Raw genomic sequence first — 23,399 nt, forward strand, 5'->3', positions numbered from 1 at the left:
CAAATCAGCATGATGGTCATAAGAGATTGTTTTGTGCTGTTAAACATCAGGTGGTCTTAAAAGTACATCATTTGAGAGGAAATATGAATTTGAAATATATCTCACAGTGTATTTAGCTATGATCTGATATCCTCTGATCACAGATTATATACATGTACCTAGTAAATGAAACTGCATCTTTAATACTACATCAGAGTGTGTAGAGTAAGCCCATAAACTGAATATGATATTCTCTATAAGTCATAAATCAGCAGAAAAAACTCAGTTTTATGAGTCTATCAAGTGTCTACTTGGTATTCAAATTATTATATTGAAAAGGAAAAAAAAAATGGTATAACTATTTTGCTCAGGTGTAGAATGCGCTAACATGCTCTGATGAACATCTTGGCGTTTTTGTATGCTATTTGGCACAATATGCTTTTAGTTTATTAACTTTTTCAGTTATTTTGCAGAAATTAAATATTCTGGTCATAGTTTTAAACAAATACATTGTACAATGAGATATGGGTCATTTCACTGTCTGGGGTTTTTTAGTGTGCTGATATTATCAGGTCCAGTGAATAGGTAATTTGGTGATAAAATAATCACCTGGGAACACAGACACAGTAATTAACTAAACTGCTGGGTTACCTCAGGGAACAGCCCTACAGTAATTAATTATTGCTGGGTTACCTCAGGGAACAGCCCTACAGTAATTAATTATTGCTGGGTTACCTCTGGAAACAGCCCTACAGTAATTAATTATTGCTTGGTTACCTGTGGGAACAGCCATACAGTAAGTAATTATTGCTGGGTTACCTCTGGAAAGAGTGATATATAATAAATTATCACAGGGTTACCTCTGGGAACAACAATATAGTAAGTAGCTATTACAGGGTTACTGCTTGGAACAGTGATACAGTTCTTAGCTTTTTGCTTAGTTTCCCTTGTAACAGTGATGCATGTTAGTAATTACTGTTTGAAATATATAAATTTATGTCACCAAATTCGCAGGATTTATTTACATATCTGTATATTACCTATGGAGGTAAAGTCTCGTACCTGTATTTTTGACAATGTCTATTGCAATTAAGGCAAAGGTTGAAACTGCTCAGTAATTTTACATATATTTGAAATTCAGTAATATTTCAGGCATTGCGTAGGATTGTTTTTACTTACTCTCTAAACTCAATCATTGCTATGTATAGATACATTATCTCTTCTACAGCCTGAAGTTATTTCACTGATTTCTAAATGTCTCTTAATGAGAAATGCCATGTTGTCAGAAAGTATGGTATGTATAAAACTCACTCACTATGAGGATGTTTATGGAATCGTTTCATTCTCCTTCTTTTTGATTTTCAAAATTTCTATGTACAAAAATAAGCTTGAAGCTCTTATAATTTATGGCGTAAAAGATCTGTATCTCAGGAATGATAGGTTTCATGTAGATATGAAGATTAAGGCTTTCTATATTACATTTGTTTTTATCTTTATGAAGGAAAAGTGGAAAAGTTCATATGATAAAATTCATTTGAAGGAAAAGTTCCACTCAAAATTAATGTATGAAATTTGAGTTTTAAGAAGGATAAATTTAGTAACTGATGACAGATATGGTGTAAACAATATGATATCAGTTGATCAGAAAAATGACAGGAAAGTTTGTGTTTCACGCCTGATCATGGCTGTTTTTATCCTACTGACATGGCAGACTTACTGTCACCGAGTGTCACTTGATTTTGTTTTTTGAGGCAAAGATCACATGCATGAGACATTATCAATCGATTCATCGTAAAGGTGGTATACACCCTTAAGGGAAAAATTATATTAACTCACCAGTCCTGAAGGGTGATTTCAGGTCAAAGCCCGACAAATTTCGAAGAAAAGAGAAGTTACATTAACTTGTAATCCAGGTTATAACTATGACTGTTTGGAGTTGAGTATTATCAGGGGTTTGTAGTGGAAACTGGTATGAATTGATTGGATGTGCCCAATTTGAATGCCAGCGATGTTATGTTTTAATGTATTTGTGATAAACAACCATTCTTTTTTATGAATGTTGAATATCATATGAGCGAAGCAGGCCCATTGGGCCTCTTGTGTTACAGCATTTCATCTGCTTCCAAGTTATCCTTTTCCTTACAGAATGAAGTATGTTGTTAACCAAATATCATCAAAGAAAACAACTACAAGTTATCACAGAATGCAGCTATAATATCATGGTGTGGGTGTACTGGAATCAGCTTGTCTGTCTGTCAGTCTGTCCGTCTGTCTGTCAGTCAGTCAGTCAATCTGTCTGTCCGTCTGTCCATCTGTCAGTGTGTCTGTTGTCTGTAGAATAATTTTGTCCAGACAACTCCTACACTACTGAATAGATTTCAGTGAAACTACACAGGAATGTTGGAAACTCATGTGTAGATGTGTTTTTATTACAGCAAAATATTGGTTGCCATGGTAACCAGTCAATATGTTTATTCAAACAGTGTTAGAAATTAGTAACTATAAAACTGTATTTTGCAAATTACAGTGTCGGGACTATAAAGCTTTTTTGCACAAATGACAGGGAGCTGGAGGGGGTTGTCTGGAGGGGGGAGGGTTTATTAAATCAGCCATTGGCTTACAATTCTAGTTAGGAATCTAGAGTGATTAATGGGTTGCTAATATACTAAAGAGTAAATGAATTAAGACTGACAGTATCTCTGTATACCTGTACACACGAAAGAAACATATACAGAGCTATAAATCTTATGTTATCATAACTTTTTATTCTGCTCGTCCTTGATATATACAATAATTTCAGTTCAAAATACATTTTATTACAAATTAGACAATTGAAAGAAATAATGTTTTTCTATTTTATTGGTCTCTTTCACCCAGATCGTCAGACATTTTGGAGGAAATTAATAAAATATGTTCCTAGTAGCCGAGGATGTCAGGAATGTCTGTATTTTTCAGTCTGAAATTGGATATTTTTGTGGTGCCATTATCTATGCATCTCATAATGTCAGATTTTCTTTTAACATTTTATAAAGGCTAGCAGTGTTGGAAAAATGACAAATATTCAAATTTGAAGAAGGAAAACCCCATTCAATGGCTAAAAATTTACATAAGAAAATGACCAGACACATGTGCATTCATTCTGGTTCTAAATGCAGGAGCTTGTGTGTTGAGGTAACACTGTGTGCATTAAAATGTCTAAGAATATCGTTTATGAGAGAATCCAACAAATTTATATACAACCAATACGATAGTATACAATGTAGATAAATACCATAGGGGAGTATATATACAAATGTAACATAGTGTAGATATACACATTTGCAGTTTGTTTATTTTTAGGAATGCATATTATATGCAGAGGTAATTTTGTGTGCGGTTGCCTGCAGTGTTAGCTCGAGTTTTTGCTGACCACCAGCTATTTCACAGGTACATCAGCCCCTGTAGTAACAGCAATAAATAGCAGGAAATATTTGAATGTCATTCAGAGTATAAACTATCAAATAAACAAGCTCTTCAAATAGACATTTTATTTGTTGTCAAATTGGTTCAGAGGAAATGCCTCTCACAGAGATATTTCACTGTAATTTTAGAGAAAATGTCACTTTTTTTTCTTTGACAGGAAAATTCCTGTCAGCAAGAGGTCTTATCCAGAAAGAAGCAAGATTGACATATAGACAAAATCAGGTTGAAATATCAATTTGAATTCTGATAAAGAGATAGGATAGAAAGAATTCTGACAGCAATATGTCATGCTGTATCAAGTTGTGTGATTTATTTCAACATCATGGTGTGTCTGTTATCAGACATTGTGGTCATGTTGTAATTCCCCGTAAATTTTGGAAAAGCAAGTATTCCTGCTGTTCAGGATGGTAAAGAGATGGCTAATGTGCATTAAGTGGCACCTTGTGGTATAGATATGGCATATATATATATATTCCCTACATTTACAATGTAACATTTTATCTCGTTGACCCAACTGTCTTCTGGTCACCTTGAACATTTCCTGGATTATTCTAGTTGGGAAAATACATTAATTCTTATAGATATGTCTACAATTTGCATTGTTGTATTACATAGTACACATAACTGAATAATAGGTCTATGCTCTCCATTAAAATGATAACGTGCATGTAAGTAAACATGACATTTCATTCATTTCATTTATATACAAATTAAACTTTCCAGTGGAATTCAAAAAAACTTGATAGTCATTGAAATATATCCCATGTCAATTGCTGCTGCAAAACTTGATTGTCATTGAAATATATCCCATGTCAATTGCTGCTGCAAAACTTGATTGTCATTGAAATATATCCCATGTCAATTGCTGCTGCAAAACTTGATTGTCATTGAAATATATCCCATGTCAATTGCTGCTGCAAAACTTGATTGTCATTGAAATATATCCCATGTCAATTGCTGCTGCAAAACTTGATTGTCATTGAAATATATCCCATGTCAATTGCTGCTGCGGAAACTAACAGCTGATATTTTACATCTCGTCGTATGTTTCATTCAGCATGTGTTAATGACATGTTATATGTGTTACTCCACTGATTACTGTCTGGTGATGTGATACTGTGTTGACTAGAGGATGACTAATTGGCATTGAGAACTGTATGTGTCATACCTCGACATGCTCGGCATATTTGGCAACTTTTCTTTGAATTTACACAGGAGAGAATTCTCCCATAGCTCAGAAAATGTATTCACAGACGCACTTAAAATATATGTAGACATATTGGAATGTATTTGTAGAAGTACTATTTTGTTATATCTATATAAGGTTAAAAAAAAAAGAAGAAAGTTCCGGGCTCTACTCCAAAGAAGGATTTGGTATCATTTCATTCGAACGGAAGCATTTCCACTCTACATTTCTTAAGTACTTTTTTTCAAATTCTGATTCAAAGGATCTTGTTCTTCCCACACACATTCCAAAATATTTTTGACTTAATAAATCATTTGGCAAGTTCATTCATGTTTTCATTCGAATAGTATGTGCAATGCTCGTGTTGTTTGTGTGATTAAACAAACTAAAAAATGACTAAGACATTCCATTAATTTTGAAATATAAAATGTCTTTGTCTTAAAAATACTTAGAAATGATACTGTTATTTTATCATCAGATAAAAAAAAGTATATATGTACAAGCCCCCAATGTGGAGCTGGTTGATACTGTATTCAGACAGTTGTTTTACGTACAGCAGTGCACTTACAGGCAGATTGTGTTCCTCGAACATATCATCTACATCACCTTCTCATGCAATGACTTTCCCTACTTAATACATAATTTAACAATTGTGAAAACAAACAACACTTGTGTGGTAGTATACCTGTATTTAAAACTGACAGGTGTTAAAATGCTTATCCACCTACCAGTCAGAATTTCCATCCTCTTTTTGTGATGTCGAGATCAGGTGGTAAAGATTTGTATTAAATTGTAGAGAGCATTCAATTGTTTTTTGTTAAGTTCAAGCACCCTTGTCTCATGATAACTGGTAATTGAGGCAAGGACAGATTCTGTTACGCCCGGAGTATATGGAGGAGTAAAGGACAAACCAACTATACATAATATCATCATGATGAGAAAGGTATAGACAAGGACACGCTTGAGTGATCATATTGTGAACTTCATATACTAAAAACACTTAAATCTGTGTCATGATGATTGCAGGTGTTTCTAAGGGTGCATTTTATACACAATTTTAGAGTGCTTTTTAGCAGAAATGGTGTCCTGAATGAAAAAGTATTACGTACAATTTAAATAATCTAACTTCGGAATTGTTTATGGCAAAGTGAAGAGAAATTTCATTTACACATACATATATACACAAATTTGGAGATAAATTACTGTTCTGTTTTTCATATTATCATTCTTCATGTGTGTGTTCTTCAAACAAGTACAACTGCATTCCTTTTTCTCCATGTAATAGAAGTGCATTGTCTCTATAATATTTAAGTGCATGTATCTCTTATAATTATTGTACCTGGAGATAAAGCGAAGACTGTTTTTGCTTCAAGTAGTGAGTAGATGGGCCCTTCGTCTTTCACCTGGATACCAGAAGGTATGCAGAGGATTGATGATAAGGGCGAAACAAGTTGACATGCTACCTAATGCAATAAATTTCAATTTAAGCTCTTTTAATTATCAATATATTCATCATACCAGTTTTTGATTTGTTTAGACCATACCAGATCTTTGTATTTTTCATTACAGTTCTTATGAGACCTGTCAATACCAATGTTTCTCTTCCCATGAACATTTGGCTGTGGTATATTCAGTCATGTCTTGTGAGTGACATACTGGAGATAGCTTAGCCTGGATTTGTGAATCACATTTTTAGTCTCAGTGTAGTACAGGAAATGACAAACTAACTACACTAAGGAGATTGAAGTACCATACCAAATGGGGATAATTTAGCCTATGTCTTGTCTGCATACATGTAATATTACCCACTTATAGAGCCACTTATGTCATTGACAAAATGTTGTACCTGAGGCCACTTATATCATGGAGAAAATGTAACACTTAAGCTTCTGCTGCACATCAGTCAGTTGTGCCAGGAAGTATGAGGTAAATAGCAATACATTGGCAGAGGAGGCTTTAAGGTACTACATGTCATTACAAGTCAGGGATATCACAAACTTCTGTGACACTTCCTTCTCCAAACCTTATCATGTATCTCCTCTTAAAAAAAGCAGAACCTGACCAATTGGTAGGCTATCAGTTATTCCTAGAGCTATGACCTTGTGTAAATTATATGTAATTCCCTGAACTTTGACCTTGTGTAAAGTGTATGTAATTCCCTGAACTTTGACCTTGAGTAAAGTATTTTTAATTCCCTGAACTATGACCTTGTGTAAAGTATTGTTGATTACCTGAACCTTGACCTTGAGTAAAGTATTTTCAATTCCCTGAACTATGACCTCGAGTTTACTGTGCGTTATTTCCAGAATTATGACTTTGTATAATGTATAGGTAATTTCTAGAACTGTGACCTTGACCAAGGCTAAGTCACAAGCCTCAACCAAAACCTTTTTCTGCAAAGCCTTTTTTGTGTCAATACAATGTTTGGTAGCGACAGAGTGCCTGAATTCAAACTATACACCTGCTCAATCTGATGTTGGTGTGATAAGTTATGTGGCGAGGATTTCTATACATTAGCATGCAAACTCCTGTAGTTTGGATGCTTTACATACAAATGGATAGTGCTTATAATCATTTTGGCTAACAAATGGGGACAAGTGGCTTTTAAAAAGATTTACCAGGTACTCGGTTGTAATGTTACCTGGTGTAAAGCTAAGAGGTCTGTCCCCATCAGACAGTGTTGTGATAAAGTCAGCACTTTCTGTCATCTTTAACAATATGTATAACTCCTGGAAACATTCTTTCACTCCTATGTAATATTAACCCAAATTTTCAAAAGTACAGTATCCATTTCATGACTTTCATGATCATATCTGTATATTTAATTACTTACACCTTAACCACAACATTCTCTCTATACATGTGTTTACTTGGTGGTGTTTTCATCTGTGGTAAGGATGAAAATCTTATCTTTTCAATTTTTATGCCCCCATTCAACATGAAAGGGGACGAGGGGGGGCATGTATGGTATTACTGATATCCAGCCCTCATCCACCATTAAGGTGACAAGGGGGGACATATATCGTATTAATGATATCCATCCCTCCACACCACCCTCACTTTCTGTCCTATGGCATCCCATTCCAAATCGACCTCTCAAAAAAGTTGATTCACATTTTTCTCTTAGTATCACATCATTTTGTTCTACACCTGACCATATTCTGGTTTGCATTGACACATTTCCTATATATATTTTCTGGTCTGTTTCATTAGTAAAAAGTTCTACATATTATGAATTATGAGTGTAATATCTTTTCTAAGAATTAAGAATTATAAATCTTTTCAAACATTTTCTTGTTAATCAGTGCATGACACTAAGATAAAAATTCAAATTATGCTAAAACTCCTCCAGTTTGATGTATGGAATATTTAAGGGAGGTAACTCCAATGTTAGAAAAATCATATATATTACTAAATGAAACATTACCTCTAATATTCAAGGATCAGTTTGCTTTTAAATTATTAAATTATTAGCTTTGTAGTTTTATTCTTTTGACAGAATATTTGAGTTCCAAGGACTGTGTACTTAGAATATTGCTTTTTCTTGTATCTTTTTAGGTAAGTGAAAGAACTCAAATGGCAGCTATGAGCGTTGCTGTGTTTATACGCTGTTATGATGCAGGTAGGATGTGTATTTTGTATATATAGTCCCTCTAAGGCTACCAAAGAGAGCCCTGTAACATTTCTTTTGAAAAGTAAAGAAAAAGGTCGATCACAACACACATGATATACTGTTTTGATCAGTCATTTTGATAATTTCAGTGACAATCATTTATTCAAATTGGTCTGGTATTTAAGGTTTTTAGACCAAAAAAAATTAAAACTTTTTGCAGGTATTAGTGTTGAGAGAATTAATTGTGTTGATTAAATAGTGAATCACTAGATTTATAAAACATGTTGCTGAGATATAGTTTTATCAATACTTAAGAATGAGATTCTACTTTCATTTTAATGAAATTCTTCTACTTTCACTTTAATGTAACTCTTCTACTTTCACTTTAATGTAACTCTTCTACTTTCACTTTAAATATTAAGTTCATATTGATATTCAAATTTGTAACATTTACCATACATCATTTTGATTCAACACATGGCTGCTGAAAAATGCCTGGGGAACTTTGTAATTGTTTAAAGGTCTCTCCTGATATCCCTAACCAGTAATTATTATTCAGTAAACACCTGGTTCAAAGGCAAATGTTCCAAGATATTTGTCCTAAGTAACAGCTTGTGGTCAGCAGAAAGTACAGGTGTGGCCGATAATTGAAACTTCCCAGACAAACAGGAAGTACTTAGGGAGGGGAGACTACTTGGAATGCTTCTGAAGATGTCTAATTGATCAGTGTAATTCCTAGACCATAACATCTTGATGATGGAATATCATGGAGCTAGCTGATAGCCCATTATTAGTCTTTTCTGTGGTGTTCATATCAGTTCTTGACAAGCTCATTTGTAGAGTATTTTAGGCATTAGCTGTTAGTCAGTTTGACCGGATATTCAGTGTTGATTAAGAAAACTGCTCAAAATTGATTTATGTAACATTACAGCTCATAATACCATTTGAAGCCTTACCATTTATAAAATTTTTAATTTGCATTGATATTTAAAAAATCCTGAAGTTTTTCTTCCTTAAATCAAGTTGAAGGAATGAATCAAATTTATGTTTTTGACAATGAACCATTCGGAACACTTACAGGGTTTTGGCCGCAAATTGGTTTTCATTGAATTATGTTCATCAAAATTTAAATAATGCTACCCCAGATATAGTGCCACTCAAATATGCCTGATACCAGTTTATAGGCTGTCGGAAGTACCCATCATGCATGAGTGAGGAATTTTATGTGTTACAGACCGTTCACATGGTAATATGATGTCAAAGTGTTGCTTGGAGTGGCCATGTCTCATATGTAAACAGTAACGTAGAAAGCAGAAATTTGGGATTTTTTAACCTTTAATTGAATTTTAAATATATTACTGTAACGAAACACTACATATCGTTATACTAAAACTTTAGCAAACAAAACTGTCTAGATGAATCCAGATTAGTAGGAAATCAACATTGAAGGGTCGTAAATCAAGTCGAACCTATAGACACATTAGATCTTTTCGTCAGTGAACCATTTTGAGTTGTAAACAAGGAAAGGCTTATTAGCATGGTTTGTTGATGTACTTTTACTGCTAATCCACATGACCTATATGCACCTGTTGACGACCTGTTGTCTTGTTCCCGTCTGTCTGGATGCCTGTTCAATCCCGGCTTTCTCTTGTAATAGTTTTTTATATGATCATTTAGGAAGCAGATTAAATTTATGCGATGATGTAAATAGAATGATGATGACAAATATAAACAGGCACAAACCCTGGATTATAGTCCTTACTGTTAGAGGCATATTTTGTCCTACAGTTTATAGAACTTCACAAGTACACCGTCCTGTTCTGCAAGGCATGTTATTGTGATAAATACCAGACACTATATATATTACTTATATATTTTGTTGTCCTAGTTATAGAGAGATAAATCTGTTTAGCTGTAATTGCCTCTGGGTGGTTGTGGAATGTGATGATGGGTAGCCACGTACATATTTATTTACAAATATCATTGCAGTTTTGCTTTACGATGAGTAGTGGAACAATTATTTGTTAAAGTGTTGTATATTGATCTGAATTACCTATTTTTTGTATGGATATGTTAAGTACATATTTAAAAGCATATATATATATATATATACACATTTTGGTGCTTTATACATGTCTATGGGTAAGTTAGGAGAAACTGTGTTCATACATCCCTGGTGCTCTCTGTGTATAACAGCGATTGAAACAGAGAGATTCTGGTACGGAGGCTGGAACTACACAACAAATACAAGCTCTGTTTGTAGTTTACTCCGTTTGTTGTTGGCAGTACAAATCGTTGCGAGGAGTTTTTAATTCTTCCTTTATCTCATTAGTGTTTGATTTGTAAAGCAAGCTAGGAAAGAAACTTGGATGATGTTTTCACCCACTCATTTGTATCCTTGAAATGCTTTTGGTATATACAAAATCAGAGGATAGAATTCAGAACTGGTTCATGATAATTGGATGTATGCATGATTCATAAGTTGAATTAAGTCAACCCGTCAAATTATGGTAAAACAGGAACGCTGTTGTCTCTATTTCTAGTATCTAATAACTACAAGTACGTTTTAACCGGATTGGCGCAAACTGCCATTTCGTGCATTATATTTGTGTCATGTTTACAGTTTGTTTAAAGTAATGGTTATTTTCATGTTTAAAGCTCTAGACTAGGGACACAATCTGGGGATTTCCATGTTGTGAAGTTGGATTTTTTGTTTCGGATAGGAATCAGCCCACCCAGTACGAAGTCGGTGAAATTTTTCAGTATAAAGACTTTCTATGTTGAATACAGCTTAAAAAGACATATTTCTACTGTGTTGTGTCCTTAATGGAAAACAGCCTTTGGATGATTTATTTATTTTGTTTTGATGTTTTGTTTTTTCAGTCACTCACAAATTCAATTGGTTAACAGTATACCAATAGTTATATCTAGAATCAGCACAATTTTATATGTATTAGATAAAGAATACTTAAAACAATCTGACATTATGAATTTGATTAAGGGCACCAACTTTTCATGAGCCAATTCTTACTAAATACCTCCAATTATGACCTTGCATGGGACAGGAAATGAGTATCCCAAGTGCATCTCATTGAATATTATAAGATATATCTAATTGTGGGTCACCCCTGTCAAGTTGGAGACAGTTTCTCCAATATTTGCCGTTAAGAGGACGTATGAGAGCCCGACAATACAGTCTGATGTATTCCACTGCATGATCGTAGCAGACAACTAAAACTGGATCCCCGTACAGAATCTAAGGGTTTCATTAGTATCTTTTACCAGGGGAATATTGTAGAGACCAAAAAAGATCTGCTGCCCCGTCAGAACACTTGCGATATTGATATTTGCCTTTTCCTTTTATGATCTTTCTTCCTGTGCTTTATTTTATTTTGGTGTCCATTTTTACACCCATTGTCATATGGCTGTTGGGGTGACAATGACCTCACAAGAACAAGCAAACCTCCAAATGTGTATACCTCTGTGTTTACACTGACAGTATCTTTTTTCACTGATTATAATATTTACACTTATAATATTTACACTGATGATAATATTTACACTGATGGTAATATTTACACTGATGGTAATATTTACACTGATGATGATATTTACACTGATGGTAATATTTACACTGATGATATTTACACTAATGATATTTACACTTATAATATTTACACTGATGATATTTACACTGATAATATTTACACTGATGGTAATATTTACACTGATGATATTTACACTGATAATATTTACACTAATGATAATATCTACACTTATAATATTTACACTAATGAGATTTTCACTAATGATGATATTTACACTTATAATATTTACACTGATGATGATTTGATACATATACCCTACCTTCTAACATAAGGTTCATTTTAAAACGGAAATGATAAGTGATGCTTTGGGCTGCTTTTAAAAGGTGGTATCACATATCCAGACCTACATCATGGTTATGATTAAGCTATACAGGGAACAATGATGATTGTGATGACTTGACAGGGTTCAACTTGATTGGCTTACGAATGCAGCTTATTCCCATGGATCAGAGACAGGTACATCTTGAATATGTCTGGAAGTTGGGCATAGCAATATCCAATTTGTATATTAGCCAGTTTGTAAGTAATAATAGTCAGGATTTATGTCGTAGAAAAGTCATACTTCTCCGAAAATATGTGATTTAATCATCTGGTTTCGGGTCAGAACAATGAGTAGATGTTAGAAATAGCACAACGGAGTCGTGACAAACTGGTGCAACAATTCTTCATTGTATTTCATAATGATGTATTGGAGGTAGCGAACACACAAAGCGTTTGCCAAGAACAGTTCAGCTCCTAGGAATGAAGACGCATGAGGCTTTGGACATTCTTCTCATATCTGACTACGGACTGATCCTCTGATCCAGGAGGTGGAGGAGGTTATTGCAATCCCTGATCGCATTATTGTACTGACGTAGAAATAAGAATGTCATATAGATATATACAGATAACGAAAGTACAGCCCTCACGTGTCGCCATGCTTACATGGTGCCACATGGACTAGCGATACCCAGACATTGATTACATTATTTGCACTATAAAATATCCCTATCACTGCAACAATCAGTCATGTTGGATATTACACAGAGCCAGCAAAAAAGACATAAACTATGCATATTTCAAATATATGTCCAATTTTCATGGCATTAAGTATTTCCAGAATGTGCATAACTTGTCCTAAAGCATCTGGAGGTTTGACTTTGGTTCAGGATAATTCATTGGCTAGATGGCATGACTTAGAGGAAGGCGTAAAGACGCAGACAGGATAATCCCTGTGTGTGAAAATATAGACGTAAAATTACACAGTTAATATAATTCAATCATAAATTTCACGATTGAAACAGAAAAAGTGTTCCTTTACCGTATTTTCGGGATTATAAGCCCCAACATTTTACCTCTTGGGTCAGGACAGTAGCCAATATATTTCAGTATGGCTTAAAATAAAAATGTTAAAAAAAATTTTAAAAAAAGTAATATTACCGGTTTTCTTTTTACGAGTACCTGCCCACCATGTGTTTGTGACTAAAGCAGATGGTGTAGAACAGACACTTATAATCATTTTACAAGATGATTAAAAATGCAATAGAGATAATAATACTCTACACACATTTAACTTATGTTATTATACAGAAACTTTGACTATCTTTAAATTGGAGTTCATAATTTACTAAAATGGAAATTGCTTATCGCTGCACTTTAAAGCCGGATGAAAACATGAAAGAAACTATTTAATATGTTTAATCCGTGTGAAAAATATCTTAATTAGAACCAACCAATCATACAGAAAAGTGTCATAAAAAATTGCATGGTTCTGCCTTGAAAGAACCATTCCATTAATAAAATTCCACAAAGGCAGCTGGTTAACATAGTTTGAAGCTAATATATACCCTAGGAACTATACCTCGTCAATGGGGTTTGTGCATTTTAAGTTGATATGTTCTGCTCCAATTTCAAGCATGCCTCCTCGGCTTGGAAGTACAAAAGATGCAGTCTGGTACTAGCATTCACACTTAAAGTTTTACAGTACCGTATTGTATCCAGGTTCGAAGAACATTTGGTTGAGAGGGTTTCTACTCTGTGGTTTTTGCTGCGGATTACAAGCCAATTTGATCATGGAATTCTGACAGTGAAACGCACTGTAATTAAATCAGCTTTGCTTTATGCAATAATTTATTATTTAAATGTATAAAAAATTCTCATCTTTTACGTCCTGACTTCAAGAGCATAAAGTGGCAACTTCTCCCAAGGACCTATATCCATGTTTTATTTGGGTTATCTGAAAACAATTTTGCGGATTTCTTCTTTAAAAAAAAAAAATCCATTCATGATTTAAGGAATGATACGGTAGAATGTTTCAGTTCATGGACAAGTTTTAATTCGGTACACATGCTTGTACTTATAAGCATGCTGAAATGCTTCAGACTCACAAACTACCAAATTATGTAAGAATGTGCGAAGGCTATAAGTACAATAAGGATACTATGGCAGTATTTTAACAAGGCGTCTTGATAATTGGTATATTCCTTTGGCAAATTCTCCAAGGTTCTTCTCAAGATGCTCTCGATAGTATTTTTGCCATGTTAACTATCTGAATCACAAATGACTAGACTGGTGTGGGCTGAGAACACGCTTTGAAATGTCTACCAGATAGTAACACAACAACAGATATATTAATGTACAGCAACCTGTTGGGTTTTCAATCCCTGTTAAATGTCTATATTCTCGTTCTAAAAATAAATAATATTAGTTTGTTGTCTGAGTACAGAGAAAGTCCGATGAGCTTGATAAAACAAAAACAGAGGAGTAATATAATTACCTTAATGTATCACTATTTCATCCTCTGTAACGATGTACTGGTTTTTGATTGGCTATTGGAATAGTTTTACCTGATGAATATTTAGTTTGAAATATCATATATTGATTGGGCAAATTTCCGTTTACATTTATTTTAAAAATGGTTGATTTCATTTTATCATTGTTGTATTTTGATATGGAAAAAATATGTGAGATTTGCTATGGTGAAATATATTCTCGAAGAAAGATTTTTAAAATTTCCTATTAGATAATTATGGTAAAACCTTTCGACAAACCTGTGCCAGATAACGGTGATAAAAATTAACTTGTTTATTCAAGTAAATCAAGATAACAAAACTCTAAAGATGTGGGCCTTGGTAGATTTTTGCTTCCTTAAAGAGAGAATTCTTCACTCATGGTACGTGAACTTGGTCTCAAACAAACCCGACATGTTTGCAAGGCTGATTTGGAATGTCTGCGTCCCCCTTTTATGGTACTTCGGCCTTTGGTAGATCAGAAGATAAGGAAATGGGAAATTATCTTATAAAAAACGCTAGCATTGTACTGTATACAGGAAATACCATCTTACATGAACACAGTTTCATCCAAACTGATCTAGGAGTACTCAGACTTTCTAGCTGTTTAAATTTGTTGTAGAGGTGTAGGACTGAATCAACTTTGTCACAGAGGTGTATGTAGAACTGCATGACGATTGAATCAAATTTTTTTAGCCAGGCTTTTTAGTTATAATTATGACGGAGATAATTTTGAAACAAAACTTGTGCATTTCCATTTTGCTATTAAATAAAGGGACAAACAGTAATCTAAAGTTTTTTAATTAATATTTTCTTAAGACAATCAATGGATATCGCGAAAAAAGATTAAAATTTTCATGTCCAAATTAAGAATTACATTATTAGCAAATCCTCTTTTTTCCACATGGTTCTGTTAACCATCACTATCTTTCTAAATTATCAAACTTAAATACATAGTGTTTTGTGCTTTCATTGGAGTTATAATTTCCTTTTAGAACAATTCTGCATTTATAAAAAGCTTCTTCACTTCAATATATAGTTTCTTAAGGAATGATGTTCGAGTGCATTACAGCAAAGAACAGACCTGGAATCTCTGATACATCTGAATGATATATTATTGACCCCTCAATGTCTGTGTCAATTATGTGTTGTTTACCCCTGCTTACAGCATCTTCAAAACAGTATCTTTAGCCAGACACGATCAGACAGACTATCATTTTGGCATTTGCATTCCCTGAAAAAATGTTTCTCAACTGAATGAACTTATAACATTCCAAAGAACTGACGCTGAAACAAGACGTCCATTGATGATACAGGACACCTACACACTCTGACTAGTTATCGAGGTATGATGTGAGAATAGTTTCACCCACATATCATGTTGTATTACTCTTATAACTGGCTCTTAAAATAGCTAACAAATTAAACTTCGTTAGATTCCTGTACAGAACTTGTGTCCTCAGATAAAACTTGGCCAAAAAAAAAAAAATAAACCCACTAAACATTGCTAACATGATATGTAATACTAAGAAACAATTAATGCCATTATGATATCTTTCATATAGATATTTTTTTTTAAGATATTCAGTTAATTTGTCATTTATAAAATTAATATAAAAAATGATGACGGAAAACCACAGACTTTATAGAAATTAACCTTAAAGTTTTGAAATCCTGTCTGTATAGTACTTTTACAAGAAGTCTAATTCAACCTCAAGCACGTGTTGAGTATAGTCTAGCCGAGATAGGCATTTGTGATATCTTGGATAACCGACTTCTCTGCTCCCTGTTACTAACGTGCTTAAAACATGACCAGCATTATAAACATGCAGGCAAGACAATGAACTTCACTTAACTTGAAAATTTAAAGAAAAGTTTTGTTTATTGAAAGATTCAAATATTGAAAACTTTTACAAAAATACCTTGCATACAATTATGAAAGGAATATAGATGAACTTACAGGTTTAGTAAGGAATGATATCAAATCAACAAACATTTATAAAATTGTTCAATACTATGAGTCGTTTCAGTGTGTAGATGTCAAATTTGTCATGTTGGTATTTCTTCAGGTACAGTGCAATCAGAATAACTTGTCACGTTTAATTTTACCTGCAATATTTATTTCTGATGTTTACATTCATTCAGAATTATGATCACTAACTCGTTGTTAATTGCTCTGGGCCGTTAGTCTACCTATGTGCTCAGCATTTGCATGCAGAAATAGATATATTAAGTTTAATTTGGTGTGTATGGTGAGGTAGACAAGTGGACTCAGAAATAGACATATTCTGTATAATTCAGTGTGTATGGTTAGGTAGACATGTAAACTCAGTAATAGACATATTCTGTATAACACTGTGTGTAGTGAGGTAGACAAGTGAACTCAGAAATAGACATATTCTGTATAACATTGTGTGTAGTGAGGTAGACAAGTGAACTCAGAAATAGACATATTCTGTATAATTCAGTGTGTATGGTGAGGTAGACAAGTGAACTCAGAAATAGGCATATTCTGTATAACACTGTGTGTAGTGAGGTAGACAAGTGAACTCAGAAATAGACATATTCTGTATAACACTGTGTATGGTGAGGTAGACAAGTGAACTCAGAAATAGACATATTCTGTATAATTCAGTGTGTATGGTGAGGTAGGCAAGTGAACTCAGAAATAGACATATTCTGTATAACACTGTGTGTATGGTTAGGTAGACATGTGAACTCAGAAATAGACATATTCTGTATAACACTGTGTGTAGTGAGGTAGAGAAGTGAACACAGAAATGGACATATTATGTTAACACTGTGTGTAGTGAGGTAGACAAGTGAACTCAGAAATAGACATATTCTGTATAACACTGTGTGTAGTGAGGTAGACAAGTGAACTCAGAAATAGACATATTCTGTATAACACTGTGTTTGGTTAGGTAGACATGTGAACTCAGAAATAGACATATTCTCTATAACAGTGTGTGTAGTGAGGTAGACAAGTGAACTCAGAAATAGACATATTCTGTGTAACACTGTGTGTAGTGAGGTTGACATGTGAACTCAGAAATAGACATATTCTGTTAACACTGTGTATGGCGAGGTAGACAAGTGAACTCAGAAATAGACATATTATGTTAACATTGTGTGTAGTGAGGTAGACAAGTGGACTCAGAAATAGACATATTCTGTATAACACTGTGTGTTAGGTTAGGTAGACATGTGAACTCAGAAATAGACATATTCTGTATAACACTGTGTGTAGTGAGGTAGACAAGTGAACTCAGAAATAGACATATTCTGTGTAACACTGTGTGTAGTGAGGTAGACAAGTGAACTCAGAAATAGACATATTCTGTGTAATACATAGTGTGTAGTGAGGTAGACATGTGAACTCAGAAATAGACATATTCTGTATAACACTGTGTGTAGTGAGGTAGACAAGTGAACTCAGAAATAGACACATTCTGTATAATACAGAGTGTTTGGTGAGGTAGACAAGTGAACTCAGAAATAGACATATTCTGTGTAACACTGTGTATGGTGAGGTAGACAAGTGAACTCAGAAATAGATATATTCTGTTAACACTGTGTGTAGTGAGGTAGACAAGTGAACTCAGAAATAGACATATTCTGTATAATACAGTTTGTATGGTGAGGTAGACAAGTGAACTCAGAAATAGACATATTCTGTATAACACTGTGTGTAGTGAGGTAGACATGTGAACTCAGAAATAGACATATTCTGTTAACACTGTGTGTAGTGAGGTAGACAAGTGAACTCAGAAATAGACATATTCTGTATAATACAGTTCGTATGGTGAGGTAGACATGTGAACTCAGAAATAGACATATTCTGTTAACACTGTGTGTAGTGAGGTAGACAAGTGAACTCAGAAATAGACATATTCTGTATAACACTGTGTGTAGTGAGGTAGACAAGTGAACTCAGAAATAGACACATTCTGTATAATACAGAGTGTTTGGTGAGGTAGACAAGTGAACTCAGAAATAGACATATTCTGTGTAACACTGTGTATGGTGAGGTAGACAAGTGAACTCAGAAATAGATATATTCTGTTAACACTGTGTGTAGTGAGGTAGACAAGTGGACTCAGAAATAGACATATTCTGTATAATTCAGTGTGTATGGTGAGGTAGACAAGTGAACTCAGAAATAGGCATATTCTGTATAACACTGTGTGTAGTGAGGTAGACAAGTGGACTCAGAAATAGACATATTCTGTATAACACTGTGTATGGTGAGGTAGACAAGTGAACTCAGAAATAGACATATTCTGTATAATTCAGTGTGTATGGTGAGGTAGGCAAGTGAACTCAGAAATAGACATATTCTGTATAACACTGTGTGTATGGTTAGGTAGACATGTGAACTCAGAAATAGACATATTCTGTATAACACTGTGTATGGTGAGGTAGAGAAGTGAACTCAGAAATAGACACATTCTGTATAACACTGTGTATGGTGAGGTAGAGAAGTGAACTCAGAAATAGACACATTCTGTATAATACTGTGTGTGTATTCTATGTATTTTAGTGTATATTCAGATAGAGAGAAGACTTGATAACTTCTGAAATTCAAACCTACAAAGTTTGTATTGACGGGAACATTCCTCTGTAAACTATGGATAACTCATCACCATAAAGTCTTTGTAAAGCTGCAGTCTTCTGGTCTACAGCTTTAATAGGGTGTTGATGAATTATTCATTATAGCTTTAGCATTGTGTGATACTGGGCAAGTTAAAGAATAGAGAGACATGGTGACGTGGTCAGAGTCACATCTGGATGAATGGCCTTTAGATTATCAACATTAATTGAGATTATTAATATCTTTTAACCTAATTTTTTTCATCTTCAAATTTCAGTTTCCAATTTTATTGGGAAACTAAAGTTCCTCTTGTCGGACACTGTTATCGTTGCCAGACTAAATAATGAAAGAAAAAATGAGCTATTTTGCCCTAGGTTGAAGACTGTGATTGTTTGCCACCCAACGGTATCATGTGTCGCTCTACAAGCAGAGACATGTAAATTCTTCTTTGTAATCAAAATGACACCTAATTTAAGTTAAATTTTATTTATGAAAGATTGACCATTCTGTAATACAATTGCACTGAAATAAAGAAGTTTGAACAAAGTTGACCGTTGGTCAGATTTGACTTACCTCGAAATGTGGCATCGACACTTGAAAGGCCACAGTTGTGTATTTTGGAGACACTTTGCACTTGTACATCCTTAAGAATGGGGTTGCTGTTATCACTTGGACTGACCTTAGTGGTCAGTATATTATTCATCTCCAACACATCCAGGACAACACTGGACACCTTCTTCTCAAGGTCCCTGTAGCTTGACCGCTGAGTATGTAAACTTCTCTCTAAGTGATTTATTATGTGAAAGAGATTAGAAAAATTTGACCGATATTGTTCAAGCATGTAATCTGCTTTCTTAAGTGTCAACTCTTGTTTTGAGATACTCTCGGTTAAATTATTGTTTTTCATCATTTCTCCGTCCAATTGCTTCTCCACTTCTTGAAGTCGACTTATAAGGGTACTCATATCCCCAGACATAAGCTGCTGATCATCTGATTGGATTGGCGGTTGAATGGACGTTGGGCAGTGACCAGCGTCCACTTCTTTGACCACGAAAGTGTATTTACATCTCTGAGTACGAATAATTTTTCGTCCAAGTTTGTTTTTTTTAAATTCGCAGATTTCAAACACTGCTGTAAGAGTCAATACCAGAATCCAAATTTTCTGCATTTTGATTAATTAGGTATTGTTATCACAGTAATGATAATCGATGAAAAATAGGTGGGTTTTTTTTCCCTCTCTCAAATATTTTCAAAATTCCACTTGTTTTTTAGCAGACTAACTTACCTGATAATCATATATGTTCTAGTCTAATTTGCTAAAACAGTTGACGTCAGCTGGTGTTTGATCTAACAGACATTGTATTTGTTAGCTACAACTTGACAACATCCAGTGTATGAAAAAACAACAATAAAAGAAAAATTGAAAAGTTTGATGGGAGAAGATTTCGGACTGTTATAGTATCAGTGCATCCAATATAAATCCTCTTTCCAAAACAAATGCTTCAGTAATGTTATGATCAATATAGCTGTGTTATCTCTCCAGTGTAAGTCACTTCCGTGGAGAAGACAAACTCCTGAAAGAGGCAGCGTTAAACTGCTACTCCACACAGAAACTGTTACCACTTCACAATTTTCACCAATCAGCAGAATTTTATGTTTTGTGTATAAACATAAATCAATTTTTTTTTCTCCAAAGATATTGAGATTTCAAGTGATATGATTGGTTGACAATGCAGTGGTGTTTTTTTTTATACAAGTGTTCTGAATCTATTAACAAGCATGCACCTGATAGTTTCATTCATAAACGTTCAGGTGAGAATAAGATCCCTGTCAAGCCCTTACCTGGATACACGAGGACTCTGATACGACTGACAAGCAGCTTTATCAGCCAGCCGTGTAATATTAATATCACTCTTTCCTGGCAGGATCTGCTGACACACACTAGATATGTAACGTCCAGATCATATATCTTTAAACTTTCTTAAAGCAGTTTAAGTTGGAACAGTACACCTGCCAATTTATAACTTTTTTTTAATTCCTCGCATTTGAATTTCGCAGGTACAGCGTAGCTGTACTGGTTACTGTTTCCAATTGGAAGCCTGGCACACAATAAAAATCCTCCGTGTATAATTATAGGTGTTATGTCTAAGCTGAAGAATCTTCAGATCAGTCGCCAGTGATCTTGATTGCTGATGATATTATGATATAATCGGTCTGGAGTGTTCTGTGTAACAGTACTATCCTCAGACAGATAGATTATAAGCATGAGTAATCTGTCAACGGTTCGGTTGGTATATCCCAAAATAAGGGTCAGGTCCAGCCCTCTTCTGACATTTCCTCTCCCCTGGCTTTCTATTGGTGTATCCTCCTACGCTGGGTACCTAGGGGTGCCCCCTTCTGTACAGGCCTGCCTCTCAACTATCCCACTCTACCTCGGGTTCCAAACCAAGCAGTGAGCTCACACACACTGATAGCCTGCCAGTCATGGGCTCCTATTTATACCATGTGCTGTAAGGAGGGTGTAGAATAATGTCCCAATAGTGGTGAAGGCCAGTAGGGGACACTGGTAAGGTGTGGGGATGCTGACAGGGACTATTGCAGATGGGGACTGGTGCAGTGGTAAGGGGGTAGGGGGTATGGGTAATGACATCTATAAGACTGGTGATTTGCTACAGGTTGTGTGTTTGTGGTGTTGATAGGGGACAGGTGAGGTGTGGTCGGTATGGGTGGAGACAGAGTTATTGATAGGGGTTTGTGATAGGGCTAAGGGGTAGGGTATGAAGGTGTTGACAGGTAACACTGGGGTGTTCTCAGTATGGGTTGGGATAGGGGTGCTGACAGGGGTTATTTGGGGTGGGGACAAGTGGTTGAGCTAAGGGGCTGGGTGTGGGGGTGTTGGCAAGGAAGTTTGGGTAGTTACTGCTTAGAATATAGCAAACTTAGTGAAGGAAAATTTTAAGGATAATTCAAAACCTGTGATTTTTCCTTTTGCTAGACATTGTCTCTCATAGACCAACATCAGTGTCCTGATGATGTCAGGGTAGCTGAAGGAACGATAGCCTTAATAGGCGATTCAAGGAAGGATGGTTTTAAGGGTATAATTTTATAGATAGGCTGCTAAATTAGAGTTTGGGGTAGAAGAACTCCCGAAATACTAATGGCAATATTAAGTCCAGCAAATCCAATAGGTGCTTGTGTACTGATCTCAATTTCAGTATACAGCAATGGAATTGATCCATTCATGAACATGGATACATTTAACATATACTACACTGCTGCAGTGATGGTCCATTCACAACTCACTCACTTCTCTTCTGTGATTCAAAGCTTGATATCTTAGTAATAATTTCATAAACATGATATATATAATTTTTCTAGGTAAAGACATGTCTGTTGTGATAAATGACTTGAACTAATTCTTTTGAAATGACTGATGTCATTAGGAAGGCTATTTACTAACAGAAGGGAGATAACTCAGTGAAACCTCACAGATAAGGAACAGATATTGTATCTCAAGACTATCAGTCTTATCATCATAAATTTAAAGTATGTAGATTAATGATGGACTAGTTTTGTTAATAGAAGGATTTATTAAAAGGTTCTTCTTTATCATATTCATGACGATAAGGTCAACATGATCATTTCATACCAAACTGACTGTCGTCCTGTTGGTTGGTAAATGATGTCCTACACCTTATATAGTGTTTTGTTAAAAGAAGTTAAGTTTTATTGGTAAGTCAGAGTCCGTAGATTGAGTGTTTATACCTCAAGGGAGGAATTAAATCACACCAACGCAAGCTTACTACTGGAAATAAGTCTACTTTGCAATCATTGAAAGCTGTGCCTGACCTTTCCTACACTCCCCCTCCTTCCCTCCCTCCCCCATCCCATACCCAACCTCTCCCTTTTACTCCAGGTCCCACTCATTGAGCTGTAAACATTATGTGCTATTTGTCAATAACGACCTACAACAGTGAGCTAAGGTGCTGTAAACACCAGTACACTACAGAGAAAGTTGTATAAATAAAAATTCTATTAAAACCATAAAATTTTATACCACTAGCATATTTATCAATTTTCACTGGCTGAGATACGGTGGCTGATCACTTCTGACATCACTGATAGGCTTACATCTAGATTTTTGAAGACCCCAGCGGGTCATAACATCAAGGTCGCCTCGATGCTCTGA

The 23,399-nt window shown here is 34.8% G+C and overlaps 2 protein-coding genes across 2 annotated transcripts in view; one reads left to right on the forward strand and one right to left on the reverse strand.

Moving 5' to 3' along the window:
• LOC132543231 (fibrinogen-like protein 1) overlaps nt 1–21,811 on the reverse strand; it is a 63,856-nt gene extending 42,045 nt beyond the window's left edge. Inside the window, exon 1 of the mRNA XM_060206712.1 lies at nt 19,784–21,811. Coding sequence (XP_060062695.1) covers nt 19,784–20,378 — 595 coding nt within the window. The 5' untranslated portion in view covers nt 20,379–21,811. The remainder of the gene's footprint in view (nt 1–19,783) is intronic.
• Nucleotides 1–23,399, forward strand: part of LOC132543241 (protein disulfide-isomerase TMX3-like) — a 198,173-nt gene that overhangs the window by 109,359 nt on the left and 65,415 nt on the right. The window lies entirely within an intron of this gene.

This window comes from Ylistrum balloti, unplaced genomic scaffold (genome assembly GCF_031769215.1).
Source record: "Ylistrum balloti isolate Yb309-2 unplaced genomic scaffold, AGI_CSIRO_Ybal_v1 Utg369746, whole genome shotgun sequence".
Taxonomy (NCBI): Eukaryota; Metazoa; Mollusca; class Bivalvia; order Pectinida; family Pectinidae; genus Ylistrum; species Ylistrum balloti.